This window comes from Catharus ustulatus, chromosome 7, assembly GCF_009819885.2.
Source record: "Catharus ustulatus isolate bCatUst1 chromosome 7, bCatUst1.pri.v2, whole genome shotgun sequence".
Lineage (NCBI taxonomy): Eukaryota > Metazoa > Chordata > Aves > Passeriformes > Turdidae > Catharus > Catharus ustulatus.
The window spans coordinates 17,664,461-17,683,422 of NC_046227.1; the positions used below are offsets into that span (position 1 = coordinate 17,664,461).

Consider the following 18,962-nt stretch of genomic DNA (forward strand, 5'->3'; position numbering starts at 1 on the left):
TTTAAATGGGAGAATAAAGGAGAAATGTCACACAATTAGTAATACAAAAAAGTGACTTAAACCAGCAGACAATAAAGAACCTCTTGGAACACCAGTGTTTTACACAGTGACACAAATGCATAAAATTTACTGTCAAAATGTTTATTGCAAAATAGAAGTTTGGAACAAAAGAGAAGCAAGGGAAAAGTTCACACCAAAAGAAATTTTATGACACCAATCAAGGAAATTGAATACATTGTAGGATTTTTTTTTGTTTGTTTGCTTTGGTTTTACACTGGAAAATCGAATCCACAGTGGGAATAAAACAAGTAATGGTATGTCAAGTGCAATAAAGAGGATAACTGACACTGCAAGATTTTACCACACAGAAGTGTAACATTGCATATACCACACAAATGATATATTCAGTTTACAGCACAAGAGTCTTGGCATAGGCATTGCGCTCAGCTTTGCTTTTTCAGAAGGGAAAATTAAGTTTTCTAACACTGTGAAAATATTTTCTGTTTGAATTTCATCAGTTCAAACCTGAAGTGTAAATAGCATTGACTCCTAGTATTCAGTACAAAATTTCTTCAGTAGTGCAAAAGCAAGAAATGCAGTGGACTATGACTTTAAAAGGCATATGAGTATTTAGCACACAATATAAAATGTTAAAAGAAAGTTGTTGGTTCTACAGTTTTAAAATTAAATCTTCACACATCAGAAATCTCTGTGCAGATTTTACAGTGTACACTAAGTTGAAGTCTGGGGGAAAGGGGAAAGGTCTCTCCTCCAGATTCCTACCAGTGCATTTTAAGGGCTGTGAAAATTACTAAATGAACTTACTTTTTCTACCTGAACATTCTAGCTAGGACTGTAGTTAAAACCTTTGTCAAGTCAAGAGGTCTTATTAAAAACCTGTAAAAGCTGCCTGATTACAGATAAAGGATGCACAGCACTAAAGACACACAGTAACACTGCTCAGTACTTAACAACTATATGCATACTACAGATCTATTGCTACTGCTGAGAGCAAAATCCATCAGTACTGCATCAGGTATTTAACTCAGAATAAACACTTTAAAACCCAGAAGGAAAGGGAATCAACATCTAAGAAAACCTCTGGAATGATAAGCAAATGACAAGCCATGAACATGACTATGACAAGAGGCCATGCCAGACCTCACCTCCAGAAAGCCCTTCCCGTCCAGAGGGGCCAAGCTCCATGTCAGGGAGCACACAATGGCTGGGGATGCAGCACACCTACACACTGTACCTTAAGGCACCTGCTACTCCAAGAAATTGGTGATGTCATCATCACCAAAATGACTAGATCAAAAGTTTTCCTTCATTAAGTCCCATTTCCATTTTTTTTCACCACTACTGAAGGGAGTTGGACATCCTGTCTTGGTCCCAGCTGACCATTAAGCAAGCTAAAAGTCGATCCTCCCCATTCTTCTCTGAGGCCATTTACTCACCTAAGTTAATGTTTGCAGTACAGTAGCCTGGTAAAAATGCCAGGTTCAGGCCTGGTTCATACCTTTCCCCTCCATCAATATTATTTTACTGGAAATACCTTCAGGCTTTATGGAAGACAGAGGAAACTGGGAAGCCAAAGGCCTGGCAGGGTCCAGTAAGCTGAGAGTTTTACAAGGCACAAGAAGGCTTTTAGTGGTTTGTTCTGGCTTTGGCCCAGAGAAGCCAGAGAAATGCCTTCTGGGTTTGGTTAATGCTTTCATAAACTGACACACTCTGTGGCTGTGGACTGTTGTGGAGATTTGTATAACTTGGTGGAGAGACAGGTAGAAGATAGACAGGGATACACTGCAGAGCAAAATCAGGTGTGGAAGATTAAATACTGTGACCTCCTCCAAACACCATACCTGCCCATCAGAGCCATTTTCAACACCTTTATCTATTGAGAAGCATTTCAGAGGCAGAAATAACACATTGATTCTCACATATGATAACTGGCTTGTACACTGGAGATACCTGGTGTGAAACTCATCACAGGAAAGTAAAAATGCAATTAATGCCACTGCTTTTTTAGTAAGCACAGCCAATATCCTGCATCAGAAGACCTTGTCACCTTATCTATAATTCAGAGGCCACCTTTGCAACTTTAAGTGCACAGGGAAGTTTTAGAAGAGTTTAAATTTTCCCTTAATATAGTTTAACTTGCTTTGAGAAACAACATGAGGAAAAAAGGCAAAGGGAAAAAAATCCACCTTGCTGCATTAAAAAATACTAAAACAAGCAGACTGTAGAAATTACTACAAGCACATTACCACATTCTGATATTTGCTGATATAAGTCACATCCTTTGGTAAGCACAAAACCCTGAAGACAGACTTAAACCCTGTGTTGTTGCAGCTATAAAAATCTGTGTCATACTACCTAAAAAGTATTTTTATTTCTGTAAAGATTAAGGAGTGAATTTACAAATTCAGTTAAAACTCACACAAACAGAAACGTGCATGAAGTGCTCCAAGATTGTCAAACACCAAAAAAGTGTAAAATATCAATGTTAGGAACAGATTTTTTTGGGGTTATTGAACTCAAAATGTACTGAACCAAATTTTGTTTTCAGCTGTACAACCCTACACTGCTTATGTGGTACAGTAATTTATGCACAATGATACACATCTTAAGAACTAAAGTGCACATACTACATTACACAAATCTATCAAATTTTGCTGAGTGCAAAGTGGTAGTTACAAAAATAGTATCATTGCTATAGGTGTTAGCAGACATAGACTTACAAAAATAGTACAAATCTACACTGGCAAAGGCTATTCGATCTTATTTCCATTTCATTATTTGCCCTTCCAAGTCTCTTTTTCTCCCTAAAATAGGGTTGTTTTGATGGAACTAAGAACTCATCCCCACCTGAGCCAAAGAAGTTTCTTCTTGGGATACTTTGAACATTTACTGCATCATTTAAATGATAATTTCATCATGAGAAAAGCTTCCAGATACAAGATGGTTAGTTTTAAGTCAATAGATTTGGGAGTGTTTGGAAGAAGTTTAAATGACATCCTGCAGGAACTACACATCTCGGGTGGGTCTGCTCCTGTGCAAACAGAATGGAGTAGGCCAGCTTGAAGTGCAAGCATTTGTGCCTTGCAGGTGACCAGACCAGTGCTGACACTTAAGGATAAAACAATTCTTTCTCACAACTCGAAGAGGTGCCCACTTTGTTTTGTTGAGTGAACAGGTAATGATTTCAGGCCTGCTGGTATCTAATGTATCAATTTTTCTCTAAGCTATCCACAAAACACGGTAACATGTAGGTTAGAGCTATGTAACAGGCAAGCCTATAATTAAAGAAGCCACTCAAAACCAGAAGTTTTACAAAAGAAACCCTTCCAGTAATTGAGAATGGAATTTTGATGGCTTATTCCCACTACTGCTGAACTACACAGTAACATTTTTCTTTTGAAATGCTGCTCTTCTTCCTTGGCAAATATTTTACAACATTTTCCTTTCTAACCTGCATCTGTGTTCGCACTGGTTTCCCTCCCTCCTTCTGCATCACCACTAAAGGGGTCATCAGGAGAAACATCCTCAATGCTCTCAGTGTAACTGCCTGGCAGGCAATTATTGCAGCGGATTGTTACACACTGAGTTTTATGGTAAGTTGTAACAGCAGCAACAATACTTTACAAGTAATGCAGCTGCAAAAAACAGTTATGCAGAGGCTAGTAAGTATTCTGACATTACTGCCTGATTCTATTATGGAGAATTTCACATGCCACAGGAGTAGGTCCTAAGCAGAAATGTCACAGTGGCTTCTCTTTGTCCTTTCCTAAGGATGGCACATGCCATTTAGCAGATACAACAGAATCAAAATTTACAAACACCGATTTTTGCTCTCAGGTACAAGAATAAGTCCATCAAAGTTAATGAGGCTTCATGGATTCACATCAACATAACTGAAAATTAGCTTCTAGATCACAATATCTGATAATAGATGCAGAGGTCTGATTGCAGTTTACCTTGCGAGAGTGAATTATATACACATGCACATACACGTGAGGGAGGAAAAAAAGAACATTTATACAAATCATGTACTAATAGGGATTATCTGGGTTCTGCTGCTATTCAGTTTTTAAATTATATATTTACCTAACCCCTCCTGTCCCCCCCACCCAGCTTCTCTCTTCCTATAAACCTATTTGTGACTTCCCATAATGCTGCCTAGAAAAAGGCTGTAAATTAGAAACACAGCAAACCCCTTCACTACAACAGTAAGAAAGAATGGATGTAGAGAATAGCAAATTTGGAAGTACAAGCATATGCATGTGACTGACAATTAAAGGGGTAAGGGAAAAGACAAAAAACACAAAAGAAAAATCTGAAGTACATTAATGGCATTGAAGTTTCTCCCAGTGTTTCCAGATCTTAGATTTATCAAGCCATAGTTTCTGTAATCAGGCACTACGAATTACAGATAGAATCATAAAATAGTAATAATCTCAATTAGCTTGGAAAGTTTAGTTCCAAATTTCATCAAAGTAGAAATAAGTCAGCACAATCAAAACAAAAACATATCTTTCTACATACAAATATGCTCAGCCTGGTAAATATCTTTGCTGTTGTTGTTTGTTTGTTTTTCGTTCTTTTACAGGATTTAAACAGACCAAACTGACAGGATTCTTGTTCTAAAACTTTATTGTTTTGCTTTGCTGAAACGATTTCAGGGTTAATTCTACAACTTATTTCATTCACTGCTATCATCTGTGTCATCAAAATCATCATCATCATCATCGTCATCTGACCAGTCGAATTCACTGAAACCCAAAGCCATGTTGATTTTCTTCCCTTTTCTCATAGAGGTGGTTTTAGAAGAATTCTTTTTGGCTTGCATGTTTATCTGCATTCCAGAATGCAGGACAGATCCTGCTTGGTTCAGAGAGAAGATATCCCCAAAGCCCGTCATCATCAAGGCCTTCAGACTTTGGTTCATGCCAGCTACCTCCCCGTTACTTGTTGCTGTGATCTGACAAGACATCTCTGCACTGTTTGACTCCTCTGTTTTAGATTCAAAGTAAGACTCCTGAGACATTCTTGCAGCAAGAGGTAAGAAAAACTATTTAAAGGAGGAAAGGACAGAGCAAAAGTGAAAGTTAGAACCAATTTAAAAATCAAGGAAAAAGACACCACCAGATTAGTCAGCAATCAACAGAAAGCATATGATTAGTGAATCTTAACACAGAGGTCAAGTAAGAATTCATTAAAACAGATAGAGTCCTTCTGGGGTCATTGTTCTTAAACCAAAGTGCAAAATCACTGAGTGGCATGGCAAGAACCACAGGCAACAGAGCTTTCATGACAAAAGAAGGTTCAAACTCTTCAATCCTTCAATTTGTACGGCACAAAACAGAATATGACATTTCCCAACCAGGTGCACTGGTTCTAAGGCAATTGGAGTTGCTTAATTCAACCTTTCAGGATTGAAGAATAAATCAGGTTAAGACCAGAGAATCCAAACAAGCTCTGCAGTTTGATGCAGAAGCAGCAGCCCCTAAATATCAGAAATGAAAGTAGCAGCAGACTGGTTTGAGTGTATGCTCAAAAGGAGAGAAAGGGTCACCCTGCAACAGCCACAAACAGAAATGAGTCCCTCACCAATGCAAAGGAGAGGAGAATTGGCCTCCAGCCTGCACCAGCACCACACCTTCAGAAGCCATCCCAGGGACAAGCAGGCAGGGGAAGAGGGGTGGTGGGTCAGCTTCTTAGCTTCTTCAGCTTTTTTTTTTTTTTCCTTTTTTTTTTCTTTAGTCATATCAAGAGATACTTGTCAATTGGTTGTACATCATATTAAATTTCTGCTAATCTTCACCTACAGACAATGGCATTCTCCTGACCCAGTCTGTTTGTAGCAACAAATGAAATATGCCCTCTTCAGGTTAATAATTAATGCCTCTTCAGAGTGGCCAGGCTAGTAACTTCTGTGACATGTCTGCCTATGTTTCACAGGGAATAAAACTCAGGAGTTTCACTCTAAATTAAGCTGCCTACTTCTCTTGGGGTGTCAAACTGAGACACTACTAAACCAACAGCAAAGGAGCTGTGCATAAACACCTGCACTAGCTTTTCCTTCCAAAGCATTTGTAAAACTACTTACCCAAAGTTCATGGGTTTTCATATCTATTTTAACCCAATCAGAAAAGTGACTGAGGAGTCAACAGCAGTTGATCACAACAGTTACAAGGGTGACTATGGTGATGCCTTGGTATGTAACACAAGAGGCTTCACAGCCAGGGTTGCTCAAGAGTGCCCACTTCTTGGTAAAACCACTTAAAAAGACTAATTTCCTATCATTAAAAAAGACATTATCTGTCTTCAGTTTCACTTGACCTTTCCCTACTTACACAGACTTACTAGTGCATTCTGGTTAAGTAAAGTTAGTGATCAGGGTTTAAGAAACCAAAATAAAACCAAGAAGTTGGGATAATGGGGTGCCCTAAGTACTCTCCATACATCCTATTGCTATACGATGAAAGAACCTGCAGCTAAGTTTCTGTACACCTGGCTGTACAAAAACCCCTAGTTACACCATCAACAGCATGCTAGTTGGATCAAGGATTACCAAAAGCTCTTCCTGATAAAAAGAAGGAATCCTTTAAAAACAAGACCTAGCACACATGCTTCATTCCCAGGTAGTTACAGTCATTTTAGACCCACAGAAGAGCATCCCCTGACATATGGGAAGAATTCCCTACAAAAATCAACAAAACTGCAAATCAGCTTTCCACTAAAACACCTTTCTGGGTCATTGACTGTTCAATATCTGAGACTGGGTAAGTTGTGAATGGCTCATCTTGCAAGTTATAATCACTTTACTTCCTCAATATTTTGCTATCTTGTTATCTGGAGACTTTAAAGAGTTTGTTGGGACAGGACAGGGGTAATAGTGACACACTGCACATGATGACTATCAGAAGAGACCCTTAGGAATGGCTGGGAGACACCAATCTCCTAAATTCCATGGTTCTTAAATGACAACCAGCAGGTACAGGGCATCACAAGTGATATATGGATTTCATGTGTTACTCACTGTCTTCCTCTAAATGAGATGTTCATCTTAGATACATACGCTAGCCTTGTAAAGGGAAATCTTCTTTCAAGAAAGTCTCCCATTTCATGGCAGCTGTGGATATATTTTACTCCACCAAAAGGCTCAAGATTCCCTTGTGCTAGAGGCTCTTGGAGATGTGCACAAAGGAATCTGCAGAGATCAGACTCAAAGGTGTCTGTTGTATAAGATGCAGTAGAAATAGGATGAAAACAAGAGCAGGGAGAAATGTACAGAAGCATTTCTAAATACTGGCCTCATCCCTCCTTCATGCTGATATGTGTGAAGCTATACTTTACTCTTTCGAGCAGAAGCAGCCTGCCACTCATGCACCTACCATGCTGGATGAAGCTTCTACCAACCCTACAACACTGGAGAATCAAGTGGCAGACACAGCTTAGCTGTTCTCCTGTCACTTGGTTTAAGTTTCTACTCCTGCACACCACTGTTGGCCTCTGGTCTTTGCAGCAGATCCAAGCGAAGAGGTGACTGCAGAACACAGAGCACGGACAAGACTACCAGCTAAGACACAACAAGGCCTAGTGTTGGCTAAGAACCAGGTTTATGCCTCGTGGGAACTCTAAGATGTGTCTGGTTGCCATATCTTTACTCCTGCTTTTATAGTCAAGGTGGTTTAAAATCAAACTGCAGCTCTCTGTTGTAACCCTCTAGTTTGATGGTGCTGAGCACACACTGTCTGAACTAATGGAGGGAGACAGATGCTTGACTTCCAAGGGTTACAGTTTGCAAACAGAATGCCCAAAGATATTTTGCAAATTATTTACAACTATTAATTTACAATATAATTGTATGTGTAACCAGTGCTATGAAAAAAACAATCCTCCTTGAACAAGCCCTTTGTTTTCTCCAGTATGTCAAATTTTTTCCAATAAAAGGGTTTTTAAAAAGATATGTTCTGTGTAACAATTCACTTAAGATGTATGGAAAAAACAAACCTATATTTCTCTAATAGAAGAAATTACATTTAAATGCAATAGGAGAGTTGGGTTAATGCTATGCAGAAAGACAGTTCATGCTTAGCACAATAGGCCTTAGCACAATGCTTTATTCTTGCAGCAATGCCAGCTCTAAGTGAAAAGTACAAGTCATAAGCAAGTACAGCATAAAAAAACCCTAGGGCCTTGCTGGTGAAAAGGTTTGCTCATTAAGGCTGTGTCTCATGCTGTGCTCAGGATAGAGGATGGCCCACAGCTCAGTTACTGGAATCTTGCAAGTGTTAAAGCAGGCACACAGATATCTACTGAAAACATACAGAATCTGCACACAGGAAAACATTTATCCTCTGTGATTTCATTACTGCATGTTCACAGCTGGAACATAAATGCAACTTCATTCAAAGAACAGCAATAAGCTATGCCTTAAAAACAAGTCATATGTAAATGGGCCTGGCTGGAATCAAGGTTGTAAGTAGGAAAAAACTGTGCATAAGAAAAATTGTAACATTACTGCAATCTCAATTTGGTATTTGTTTTAGCTAGTGCTCTAAAACCAAGTAGGTATCACAGCATTTTTTTTAACAACTCTGTTGTAATATGTCTTGCCATGCACTAACCCTGTGGTCTTCCCTCTGCCAATCAGTGGTTAAGAGCTTAGTATTTCATTAAGAAATTCAAGATAATGCAAGGAAGGTTTTTTGTTCAATTTACTAACAGAAATGTGGGAATTCTGCTGGCTGGTAACTGGCCAGTCAAAGTTATGTTAACTATAATTATTAACAAAACCTTAAATTAATACATCAAATTTTGACCTCCTTTTCCCAGAATGGGAATTTGCTTCTTCTCAAAGAGAAAGAACAGAATCAAAAAAATCTGCGTAAGTTTCACAACATGCCTTCTGCAAGATACAAATGGTTCTTACATTTAAGACCAAATCCTTCGTTCTATAAAGTCAACAACTTCCTAGTTGAAAAAAGAATTTATTGAATATAAACAACTTCTAAAGCTGAGAACTCAAAATAAAACAATGGGACACTACTTAAAATGCCCACATCACAATATGAACTATCAGTAATATGTGGTATCTAATGTATCAGGTGAAATTAAAAAATGTTATCTGGAGTGATGCAATAAAACTGGTCCAAAGGAACAACTAAAAACAGGAGCACTACTTCTTTGGTATATCTTGAGATTTATATAGACAAAGCTCCAAATACTTCTGACACAAGATGAAAGGTTGAATTATTGTCTACTTACAGGAGTATTTGATTGTTCAGTTAACTTCTGCTCCCACATCTTCAAACGTCTCTCCCGTTCCTTTAGTTCCTGCTCTTTAAAGCTCAGATCACGCTCCAGTTTCTTTAGTCTCTCTAAGGTTGCCTCAATTTCACATCTGCACGGAGACAATTTGTTACGTCTTGTCTTTTCCTGACAGATATAAATTGTTCATAATTCCCACTTGAATGTTAATTAAATGTGAAAGGCTGAAAAGTACAATACTAACTCAAGCAGTTCATTTAATTACCAAATGCAAAGTCTTTCACAGCTATAGGAATAAATGGTAATGTTTATATCTCAGGACAACCATACCTTCAGCTGAAGAAAAATAACATTTAAAAGAGTAAAATACCATATAACAAAAACATTTAAAAAATGAAAATGCCTTCTTTTCCCCCAACATCATGAAACATGATCTGATCCATAAAGAAACTGCATTAAGAACTGGTAGTGGGACAAGCATTAGCAACACAATACAGGCAGTCCAAGAAGCCCATTTGTCTGGGTTTATAACTTGACTATAAATAGCTTTTGGACTTGCACTCAAAATGCACAGAATAATTTTGTGGGGGGATGTTTTCCCCATTTGCCTTCCTGTTTCTTTAGGTGAAGATACAAGAGCAAAAATACAAACTTTTATATGAGCCAGCACTACAAATGGTTACAAATACAAGCTTCTCGAGTTTGGAACAGCTGTGAAAAGTATGTGATTTACTTTTCTCTCCTTCTCACCAAACACACAAAGTTATGAAAAGTAGGAAGAGCAGGAAATGAAGGCAGTACTCTGAGGAAGTTGCAGATACCATTCTTATTTGGTTCCACTGCACATACCTCCTGCAACAAGGTAGTTTCCTTTGACATACTTTCTGATGGACAGTATATTTTAAACACATGAACTGAGCTGCTCTTAGAAAAGAATTTAACAAGTTTTGCACTACATAAATACACAGAAGGTGAAGAACAATTCTGTCACCAGATTCAGAAATATATTTTGCCTGTGGGGGAGCCAAAGAAAAATCTCCAATTAGTATCAGAGGTTGTATTTGCATTTAGCATTTCTGTGCCTGTTTGGGAGATTGTGCACTGCCTGCCACCTGTATCCTGACAGTTGTGGGAAGTCAATTACAATGTTTTGTTTTTCTCCTTGAAAAAGTGAGCTCCCAAGAAGACAAGAGATCCTAAAGAGAGCTCCAAAGATAGCTATTTGGACTCTGCAAGGCCAAATATTCTGCTCCAACTTCCACACTATTTTTCTTGTGTTAATACACCGTGAACAAAATATGCTCCTTCTGATGTTTTCAAAAAGAAAATAGAAGGACTAATAGAGTTAGCTGTAATTTCTATTTGGGGTGGAGAAAGAGAGTACTTGTTTCTGTAAATCTTCTGTCCTGGCATGAAATGATTAAACTCTTCTCCACTAAAAGAGTTCAGCCTCTCAGTGTGGGAAAATGGCATATCCAAAGAGTCTATTTAAGCAAATCAAATAATAGAACTATTTCAAATGTTATGGATTTCTCATTTTGATAAGGCATCTCTGTCAGAGAGCATGGCTTACAAAGTACAGTTAAAGGATTCAGAGCTAGAATAACCAGCAAATCCTACAGCAAACTTTGCTTAATTCTACTGCAGAAATCAGCCACCTGGGGCAATGGCATTTATCACACTTGAGTCCTGCTGAGTGAGCTGTTCTATGTCATGGTCAGAACAAATACCCCTCATAATTACCATGCTTCAGATTTCAAGAAAAATTCTCTATGATATTTAGGCATGTATAGATTAAGATTGATCCCCGTGCTGAGTAGAAAGTGGTCACACATCATAATAAAGAGACAACAAGGGAACAAACTAAAAGGCACCAGATCAAAAGTCAGAAACCCATATTCCTCATAAACCCTTTCTGTCAGGTGCAACATGAACTATGCTATCTACTGTGGAAACAGCAGTTTGAGGACAGTTGCAAGCACTGCTTTTCTTAGTTTGTCTCTCATCATTGCTGCTACTTACACACAACTCTATAATTTTTTAAATATGTAAATTACATTCTCTTTTAAAATAATATTATGCACTAGGGGAGTCCTGGTAACAATAGTTTTCTTTCTGTCAAAAGTCTGTTTTGTACTGTAATTATCTCTCTTCATTAGACAGAAACTTCTCTTATAATAAAAGGTTAGTCTGCAAAAACAGTTGCATTCTGAAAAAAAAATCCACTGCATAATGAAACTGTGTAATTAAAGAGAAAGCTACTGTACATTGCCCAGTTAATGAGTCTTACTCCATAAATGAAGCAGCTTGAAACATTATACATTGTAGGGCATGTGGATTTGTTTGCTTCTGTAGTGTGAGTTTACAGGTTTTTCTAGAAAAATTTAATTCTGTATCACTGCAGATCAAATACTGCATTACTAGAAATTATAATGATAAACATCTGCAGATTAAAAACAATGACTGGCATTTCTTTATATGTCTTGAATTGTTACCAATACACTCATCTAAGTATCACTAATAAACTATTTTAATCATTGGAGCAGCCACTCGTGGGGAGAGGATGGAAGGAAAGATGCAGTTAGCATATATGACTAAATGCAGATGAATGTCATCTCTCACTGAACTGGAACATCATTACTTGTACAGTAATTTTTTCTGACTGTAATACAAGTGACTTGAGAAAGGACTCCAAAAAGATCACAGAATATGAACTTTAATATAGGGCAGACCTATGCAACTCAGGCATAAGGCAGTGCCCCTATTTTATTAATAATAAAAATGTGCCAAACATGTGGACCAGTTAGGAAAGAAGACACTGAGTTATTTTAAGGAAATACAGAATACGAGCAGATAAAAATATAAATATTACTATTACTATTAATATTAATATCAGAAAATGTTGCAAATAGGACCACATTATAAAGGTAAGTCAAAGCATCATCTGTGTTATCAACTCCATCAGTCATGTATAGACTCAGCCCTCTCTCAGTTTTCATGCCAGCCACCCAGTGATACTGAAGACTCCAGTTACTTGCTGTTATAGCTACAATTTTGGCATGTCTATACAAAAAGAACCTCAGCTTGCCTTTTTTTTTAAGAGTGGGTAAAAACGCAATCCAGCTTGTCTGAGCTTTGATTTGCTTTGGTAAGTGCAGTATCCTTGTGAAAGTGCAGTATCTGGATCATTAATTCAGAGGTCCCTCAAAGGAACAAGCATAATTTTTGCTTTTCCCAAGCCCACCCTTCTCCAGGGCTCTGATATCCAGGCTTCATTAAAATTCCCTATTTTGTGGTAATACATCTCATTCTTTCCCTGCTGCTGGTTCCACTATCTCTTTGCAAATCACTATGGGATAAAAAATCACAGAAAAAAAAATCATCAGTAAAAGCAAGATTTTTCAATGCAGACGTTAAAATACATTAAACTTCTGTGCAATTGTTTTTAGTAACAAACTTAGTCTCTTTTAGTTTATCCTTTGGGATCACTTTATGCATCTTTCATCTACTTCAGGTATCAAATTTTGGTTTTTGCATACTTTCTGTTTATTTGGCTAAACATTCATGAAAGCTTCCACACAGACATGGCTTTCGCATCAGGGCAGGAAGCCGTTACCAGAATTTGGATACGAGAGCACCCCTCCAGCTTCCAAGCAAGTGCCCACATGATTTGTGCTCTTTCTGAACACTGTATTTTCATTTTGGCTCAATTAAAAAATCATCTTTGCTTTCAGGCAAATCATGTCCCATCACCAATTTTTATTTTCTCTCATATTTCCTTGTCTCCAAGTCATTCTTCCAGAAAAAATGCCACATTTATTTTTAACCCAAGTCTCCATGGTAAGAAGTTTTTTCATTACTTGATAGTACCAAAGAGCTTTTTGCTGCTGTATGGCTTTTCATTAACACCTTTTCAGATATTCCTCATCTGAGAAATTCAGATAATATCACATATCAAAATAAAATTTGTAAGAAATACTTGAGTCACACTTCAATAAATAAGCACATTAAGTAAAACAATGTTTGTTATCAAATGTCAGCTAGTACAGCTTTTATTTTACTAAATTGGCAGGATTTAAGTAGTTATTCAGTTTTCCTAAAGGCATTTGAGTATTTGGTCATGCTGTCTTAAGTTTTAGTTTTTGTATTTTTCAGACTCTGTACTGCCTTAGTGAGCGGCTCTGAACTTCAGATGAAGTGTTAACTAGTTCTCCTCACAGTTTAGCTAGACAACATAATCCTTTTCCAGCCCAAGAACCAAGGACGCCATTACAGCTTCAGGCCCAAAAAGTACAAACAACAGCAAAGCAATCCAGAAGGATGAGACTTCATAACCTGAAGCTGTAATTGGATGGACCAAAACTTATCTAAGTGTGAAAACTCGCAACCAGGATCCATCTTGCGTCCATCCTGGGTGGAGCCATGGCCAGGCTCTTGTACTGCCCAAGGTGTATCCTTTGAAAACCTTTTAATAAATACCTGCTTTATTCATTCAACACTGTCTAGTGTCTGCTTCAGGCAGTCTCTTTAAGCACCAATCATCTTTTAAATAAATATTTTTGTTACAAGTAACCCCTCAGGAGGGTGTACTTTTTCCAACCCTCCTTGTTCTGTCTGCTCTCACACCCACCACACGATGCTCAGAGTCTGCATGAACAACGGTGGCCATGAAGTTGTGCTACTTCAGTACCCCAACAAGAGTACCAGGCCGCAAAGCACTGGCACGGGGCCCTGAGCGCAGCGGCCCCGCGGTGGGGACAGGAGCACGGAGCGGAGCAGGGCGGGCTCGGCGGGGCGGCCCCGTGGAGGGGGCAGGAGCACGGAGCGGAGCAGGGCGGGCTCGGCGGGGCGGCCCCGTGGAGGGGGCAGGAGCACGGAGCGGAGCAGGGCGGGCTCGGCGGGGCGGACCCGCGGTGGGGACAGAAGCACGGAGCGGAGCAGGGCGGGCTCGGCGGGGCAGCCCGCGGTGGGGACAGGAGCACGGAGCGGAGCAGGGCGGGCTCGGCAGGGCAGCCCGCGGTGGGGACAGGAGCACGGAGCGGAGCAGGGCGGGCTCGGCGGGGCGGCCCCGCGGGGGCGGCGCGGGGCGCAGTGCGGCGCTGCCGCCAGCAGATGGCGCGCAGCCCCCGCCGCCCGGCCGGGCCCGGGGCCGCCGGCGCGGCCGAGTCGGGGCGGGCCCGGCCCGGGCTATTTATACCCCGCCGTGTGACCGGGGGCGTCCCTGCGACAGCTCAGATTTTCCACTCGCCAAATTAAAAATCTACGTCTTGCCTTTCCTGGCAAGGCAGCGGAAGAAACGCGGGATTGCCGGGTTTGACACAAGCTCCATGTGCTCTTCCCCATCCTCCACCCGGCCCTGTTTCTTCGATGCAGGGAATCTTTCGGTATTTCTGCTCCCTGCTTATTTGGCATAAAGCCAACGCTTCTTAATATAGACTGAGACACGATCATCTGCAAAAATCATCTCCCTTTGCAGATCTGTTTTCAATATTCCATCTCAAACAGCAAGCTGTACTGGGAAGCAGCAAGTTTTCTAACCCACAAGCTTCAGGGACAGGTTTCTGAAGTTTTGGCACCTTCCAAAGAAGAGGCTGGAAGTTTTACTGCAAAACTGTAATGTAATCAAATTGTCTCAAACCTCATCTCCATTTATAATCACTTATGAATAGCAATTACAATCAGCAATAGCTAAAATCATATGCTCAAGCAATGCCAGAACACTATGTAAAAACAGGACTGGCCTGGGCATATGCTGGACATATAAACACACAGTTGATACAAGGGAGAGAACACATTACAAATGGCAAAATGCATACAAATAGAGGCTTGACTTGGAAGGGGAGGGAGGTTTAGGCCCATTCTCTTTTTCTGGTTTTAATACTAACATCACCAATACACTTTCTATGAAAATGGCATCAAACCTACATGTTGTCCGAGTTCTTTTGCCCCCACACTATTGACTGAAACCTTGTAATTGGTTTTAAGATGTGAATCACAAAACCATAAATATCATGATGCCTAAACCAGTGTAATAATAAATATAGGGTACAGCTAAGTGCATTGGCTCCTAATACAAGTTTCGCAACATTCTGGGCATTCCTGAAAAACAACAAGGTAAGTTATGTTCTAAAAATACTTCAAGCACACATATTTTCTACCAGTACATCACTGGAGTCTGATGTCTTCCTGAAAAAAAACCACTCATACCATTTCAATGTAAAACCGCATCGTATCATCTTAGGAGAAAGAAAACTTACCTCCACTCTGCCTTGTTATGCAGGAATGAGTTACACTGGTCTGGAAGGCTGCTGTCATTTGACATAGATTCCAGGATTGAAATAATCTGCTTGAAGGATGGTCTTTTCTGAAGAAAAAAGAAAACCAAAACAGAGCATTTGCATTCATACAAAACTACTAAAACTATCTGCAGGAAATTTTCAACTGAAACACCACAATTAACAGGAATTGCCACACTTCTGACCACAGCATCCTTCAAAAGGACTGTAAGTCTGTAAATGGTTTCTTTTTGTTCTTCCATTAAAGAGAAGTTTGAGAAGAGTCACACAGGCTAGAGGACTCAAGCCTTCAGCTGTCTCCCATGTCTACTAGTAAAACAGTATTAAACATTAGAACCATCAATAATCATCTAGATTCTTAATTTGAAAGAAAAATTTTTCTCAAGCTAAGAGGGAAAATGCTTCCAAATAGAGAAGGCTGGACTATCAGCAACTGGTAATTATACAGATGGCCTTTTACAGGTATTAACATAAACTCTTTGGTGTGTGAACAAGCCATTTAGCTGCCTTTCAAAAACAGGTTTCTGGCTGCAATTCTCCTCTTGCAGAGGAGATACTTTCAGAAAAACTCTCACTTAGCTACTTCAGGAGCAGCCAGGGAAGAAGTGAAGATTGAGGCTAGAGAAGGATGTCTTGCTCGGCAGCTAAGCCCATGTTAGTGGACTCTGTGCTCTTCTGTTCCAGGGCTCTCCATCCAAGACCCACTGTGCTCACAAGTCAGAAAGAGCAGTTAAAACTTTTCTGTTTATTTTTTTAAATTCCTTTTCCCTTAGTCCCAAGGGGAAGCTCTGAAGTAGGATAATAACTGAAAACTGAAAAAGCCAGTTAAATGTGTTTCTTGAAAGAGCGCTGACTCTGTTAGTCTGTTTGACAGACCCCAGACAAGGTTGAGACAAAAGGTTGAAACAAAATGTAGATACATAATAAGGGGATGATGCACATTCTCTCTCTACCGTGCCTTTAATTATACCATTTCTGCTAAAATTACAGATGCCGCAATTAAAACGTGCATTTTAATTTGGGAGCACAAAAACAATTAGGAACAATGCTGAGGTGTCTCTCTCAGGAAGATCCAAGTGATTTCCACATTATAAAAGACAGACAATTTCTTTATTTTAAATGTCAAACAGCATGAAAAAGTGTCAAATGCGTAACAAAAAAAGAGACAAGCTCTCTTATACTGTAATGCTGCACTATTCGGCTGTAACTGGAGGCTTTGTCTGTCATTTTTTGGTCCACCTCCATGATTTCAGGCAATGGGCAGTTCAGCGAGCTATAGAGATTTTCTTTGCCTCAGACATGCTTGCCCCAGCCACAAGTGTTTATGCAATTTGTTCCCCAGCCCAGCATGCAGAGAGCAGCACACTGGGCATGCAGAGCTTCACAGCAACAGGTACCTGTTAAACAGCATTTTGCTTGCACTGGTGACACAGTGCCTTGTATGGAAACCAGCAGGGCCCCCCTGCCTTTACAGGGAGCTGGGGAGGCAGCTGTCCTCCTCTCCACGTGCATGATGGTGCTGGACCTGCCACAGCTGAGCAGATCCTCTGAACACACCCTGGGAAGAGCCTGAACTTCCCTGGTCAGGAGTGGGCAGCACCAGGGGCACAGAGCACAAAATCCATCCATGGCACCACCACCAACTCCAGTGCAATTCTGGGGCAGAAGAACCTTTGACCGGCCTTCACAGCCTTTTTGTTGCTACAGCTGCATTTCTTATAACCACACCAGTGAACTGTTAAGGGATTCAAGGGCCTCCCAAATGGTGAGGAAGCTGCCAGACAAGAGATAGTGGCTTCCTGCAGTTTACCAGGGTACTACAACTGCTGCACATTGTCCAGCAGACTGCCAGGTACATAATGTGCCCATACAAAACAAATTCTGTTTTCAGGAAGACACCAAGGGCAAACATTCCCATGCTGAATTACCTACAATATTTTATGGACTATTCAGGATCATTTACAAAACACTTCTGTGAGTTTTGCTTGCTCCTTCTTTCTCAGGTGTACAGGGAAGTATAGGGCCAGGCTGACACTAAGTGAGCACAGTCAACTGTACTGTCAGGCTTGCCTGGAGCAACCAGAGTGGAGACAGTGGCACAGAACAGGGCTTTTCCTAAGAGCAGGATCAACCAGCTGATTGGGAGAGGCAGCAACAATCACTTGGTGGGTTCTGCACTATAGGCAAAGGAGCTGCTGAGTTGGTGCAACTGGAGCTGGAACAAATGCAGAGTCACACAGTACTGCCAAAGTACTGTACATTCTGGCTGTGCAAATTCTGTAAACAGCCAGCAGTTACCCTGCCAGCTTTGCAGCTGCCAGATTTACAGGTAACAGTTTTGCATGGAGACAAACTTGACAGGAAGGCACAAGCCTACACTGTCATGTGGGTGTTGTTGGTTTCTTACCCCTAGGAAAGGATAATTTCAGATTTAATAAATGCACTCTAAATGCAGAGTGGTACCTTGGTTAAAACTGGCAAGAAGTGATTTGTGAATCTGGGAGCCTGAGCTGAGAAACTTAAAAAAAAAATAAAAATCTTCTTTTCAGTGGATAACTGCTTAGCACTTTCTAGAAAGCCCTTATAAGGGATTCTTAAAATATCAAGGCATGAGTCGCCTTTGAAAACTGTTTCCCTTTATATCTGTGATGTCTCATACTGAAATCTTTAAAATATATGCCCCTCTAGAAATAATTCTGGCTAATGTTTTCATTGTTTCCTTCCACTCAGTACTTCTTACTGAATAGGTCTGCATAAAGCCAGGATATTTAATCCATATGTCTTTCATTTTTTTTTTCTTCTCTGTTCCCAGATTTCTGATTTCCATTAAAATACTCCATAATTTATAAACATCTTTGATGTGGAGAGAAAACGAAGGAACAGATGAAATGAGAAAGAATTATTCACCCACGTCTCAAAAGCAAGTAACCCCAGTAAACAAAGACATCAGTGATGAGCAACCTTGTTTCTACAATTACCTAATACCCAAGCAAAAGCACCTTGTTTGGTAGAAATTTTAAGGTGTGAACTATTTGTTCCAACTAGCAGTTTAAACTGCATAAAGACTACCATTTCAAGTATCACATGGAGCACCAGAGATATTTTTCTCCACGTGAAGAAATTCTTAAGAATTCAAAGCAACATTAATAACTTTCTTCCCATGAAGAAATTACAGTGTGAGCAGTGTCTGACACTCCAGCTGCTCTGCAGAAGCTCTCCAAGTATATTCCTTAGCCCCATCATAAATGCATATCCCTCATTTCTCAGGGGCAAGCCACCAAAAGTTACCTCATGCTTTTTGTAGGCTAGAAGTATGCACCTTAGCAACTGCTTTTGAGCAGCTGACATACTCAAGCTCACCCCTGCTTGACCTTCAGTAACTTGTTCATG

At 40.0% G+C, this 18,962-nt stretch overlaps 1 protein-coding gene across 1 annotated transcript in view; it reads right to left on the reverse strand.

Annotated features, from left to right (window-relative positions):
* Positions 1 to 120: 120 nt before the first annotated feature.
* MAP3K20 (mitogen-activated protein kinase kinase kinase 20) overlaps positions 121 to 18,962 on the reverse strand; it is a 66,831-nt gene continuing 47,989 nt past the window's right edge. Inside the window, exons 10-12 of the mRNA XM_033064612.1 lie at positions 15,534 to 15,640; positions 9,274 to 9,409; positions 121 to 5,071 (exon numbers count right to left, since the gene is read on the reverse strand). Of these exons, the coding sequence (XP_032920503.1) occupies positions 4,703 to 5,071; positions 9,274 to 9,409; positions 15,534 to 15,640 (612 nt within the window). The 3' untranslated portion in view covers positions 121 to 4,702. The remainder of the gene's footprint in view (positions 5,072 to 9,273; positions 9,410 to 15,533; positions 15,641 to 18,962) is intronic.